The sequence below is a fragment of the Electrophorus electricus genome, chromosome 25 (genome assembly GCF_041902795.1).
Source record: "Electrophorus electricus isolate QZ-2024a chromosome 25, ASM4190279v1, whole genome shotgun sequence".
Taxonomy (NCBI): domain Eukaryota; kingdom Metazoa; phylum Chordata; class Actinopteri; order Gymnotiformes; family Gymnotidae; genus Electrophorus; species Electrophorus electricus.
In genome coordinates this window covers 14,162,501-14,165,000 of record NC_137521.1, presented here as the reverse complement: position 1 = coordinate 14,165,000, position 2,500 = coordinate 14,162,501, and the positions used below count along the sequence as shown (strand labels likewise).

The window sequence follows — 2,500 nt, the reverse complement described above, 5'->3', positions numbered from 1 at the left end:
CCGTGGAGCTCATTTCAACGTCACGTGCGGGTTTTGAGGACGGCAGGTGGTCACCCAGTGCTGAACGACCTTCCGCACTGACAGGAAGATGAGTACACAATGTAGTAGACGGGAATGAATGGCTAACGAGGGTTATACAGACCTGCTTATAAGCCAGGCAGGGGTTACTGGGCGAAGTGGCAGCTTTATAGCAACTTCAGCACACACACACACGTTTCTCCTTGATGAGGTGTGAGGTGGTTTGGGAGTTGAGGTGAATGGTAGGATGTTGGTTTTGTATCTGTGCTGTGCAGTATGTGTGTTTTCACAACACACACCTGAAGACTTTAGTCGTGTGTTGTGCTGGGTGTTCAGTGGAGTTGTCTTAGGCAGAGCTTGAATGTGTTTTTTAGCCCGGTGTTGTATTGCGAGAGCGGAGAGCCTAGTTGGGTGGGTATTGTGTGTCTTGAATGGTGCTGTGTTGCGTTGCGTTGTGCTGTGTTGGCAGGAGTGTGTGGCGTGTGTTCTGATGAAGGTTGTGCAGACAACTGCAGCGTGTCATAGTCATGTTCAGTTACAGTCTCGGCATCAGCCAAGCAGGACACTCTCTCTCTCTCTCTCTCTCGCTCTGCCTCTCCCTCTCTCACTGTCTCTCTCTCTCTCCCTCTCTCGTTCTCTCTCCCTCTCTCGCTGTCTCTCCCTCTCTCTCTCTCTCTCTCTCTGCCTCTCCCTCTCTCGCTGTCTCTCCCTCTCTCGCTGTCTCTCCCTCTCTCTCTCTCCCTCTCCCGTTCTCTCTCCCTCTCTCGCTGTCTCTCTCTCTCTCTCTCTCTCTCTCTCCCTCTCCCGTTCTCTCTCCCTCTCCCGTTCTCTCTCCCTCTCTCGCTGTCTCTCCCTCTCTCTCTCTCTCCCTCTCTCGCTCTCTCCCTCTCTCTCTCTCTCCCTCTCTCTCTCCCTCTCTCGTGCTCCCTTTTTCTCTCTCACCCTCCCTCATCCTCTCTCTCTCCCTCTCTCTCTCCCTCTCCCCCTCCCTCCCTCTCTCTCTCAAATTCTCCTGTTTTCACTCTCTCGATCAGTCCATTTATCTCTGTGTGTATCTGTGTCAAACCCCTGTACTTTCTCTGTTATTGTTTGTCTCCTTCTCACTTTCTTTATGTGTCTCTACTTCTCTCTCAGCGTTTTATGTAACGCAGGTGTCGGCCATGCTTCCCCTCTGGTATGGGCAGGCCAGTTCAGAACCATGGCATCCCAATCTGACGTCAACTCTTATTGATTATACTGTAAGCAGAACTCAAGCTAAACCAATAAGTGTTTAATAAGAGGTTTTTTGTTGTTGTTGCAGAGATTATTGTCATACATAACGTAGCGGAGGACTAGTTGGGTTATGACTATGCCATGCATGCACACATGTACACAAACACTCAACAGTGGCACTCGCGCAGTAAATCTCACAGACTTGCACAAACCGCTCCTGCTGTTTGTTTATGCATCCTCACAACGGTGCACCAAACAAATCTTCGTATTGTGTAGCTGTGACTGATAGCTGTTCATGTTCGGGCAACATTTTCCAGTAACGGCTACGGCTGCTAGCGTCTGCCCACGCTGGTGTAAGCTCGAAGCAGCGCGCGTGCAAAAGCATGGGAATGATTAGCGAGGCCAGAGGGAGCAGTGCCGAGTTTTCCCGCACAGAGTGCTCAGCCAGGCACGGAGACATCCAGATGTGCGCTGTTGTCGAAACTCACCACTAAGAGGGAAAATAGTCAACAAAACATAATTGGATAAATGATGACTGGCCGTGGTTGTGTTGGGACAATGAACCGCCGCGGGTTGTGATGTTTTACTGAACGGCCTCCCGTTCAACATGGTTGCGACATACACGTGCCAACTCTGCAGTGCTTGGCCATAAAACTGCCACTTCCACGCCTCAGCTGAGCTAAAAGCTTCAGGGGGTTTAACAGTAAAATAATGAGGTGCCCAAAACGCTGATGTTTCTAATGTTGCTGATAATGAACACATTACCTGTGCAAATAAGGGGCTAATAAATATTAGTATCTTGTTTTTTAGATGTTCCCGTATGTGCATTGTTTAGTACAACATGTAAATATTTAGATATGTGCATATGATATGTAAATGAGAGAGTTCTTGTCACATGGTGGCATCAGTCAGGTACGCAGAGATTTGTGGCTGAAGTGTGTGGTGCTCCAGTCTGCTCTGCTCCCCACTCACTCGCTCTCTCTTCCAACCCTCCCCAGGACGAGTTCCACCCGTTCATCGAGGCGCTGCTCCCGCACGTGCGAGCGTTTGCCTACACCTGGTTCAACCTGCAAGCCCGCAAGCGCAAGTACTTCAAGAAGCACGAGAAGCGCATGACCAAGGATGAGGAGCGCGCCGTGAAGGATGAACTGCTGGGCGAGAAGCCCGAGGTCAAGCAGAAGTGGGCGTCACGCCTGCTGGCCAAGCTGCGCAAGGACATCCGGCCCGAGTGCCGCGAGGACTTTGTGCTGTCCATCACGGGGAAGAAGGC

General features: G+C 50.8%; 1 protein-coding gene across 15 annotated transcripts in view; it reads left to right on the top strand.

Moving 5' to 3' along the window:
* The window catches only part of nfic (nuclear factor I/C), a 113,832-nt gene that overhangs the window by 27,946 nt on the left and 83,386 nt on the right, over window positions 1-2,500 (top strand). For 13 of the 15 annotated variants that reach the window (XR_014119828.1, XR_014119825.1, XR_014119827.1 and 10 more), the window contains exons 2-3: window positions 1,153-1,256; window positions 2,229-2,500. The exon at window positions 2,229-2,500 is cut by the window's right edge and continues 260 nt beyond it. Coding sequence is in view for 7 of the 15 variants with exons in the window: in XM_081707283.1 (XP_081563409.1) it covers window positions 1,179-1,256; window positions 2,229-2,500 (350 nt within the window). In the remaining 8 variants the exon portion in view is untranslated. The remainder of the gene's footprint in view (window positions 1-1,152; window positions 1,257-2,228) is intronic. The other 2 variants (XM_035522185.2, XM_035522184.2) reach the window with 1 other exon arrangement.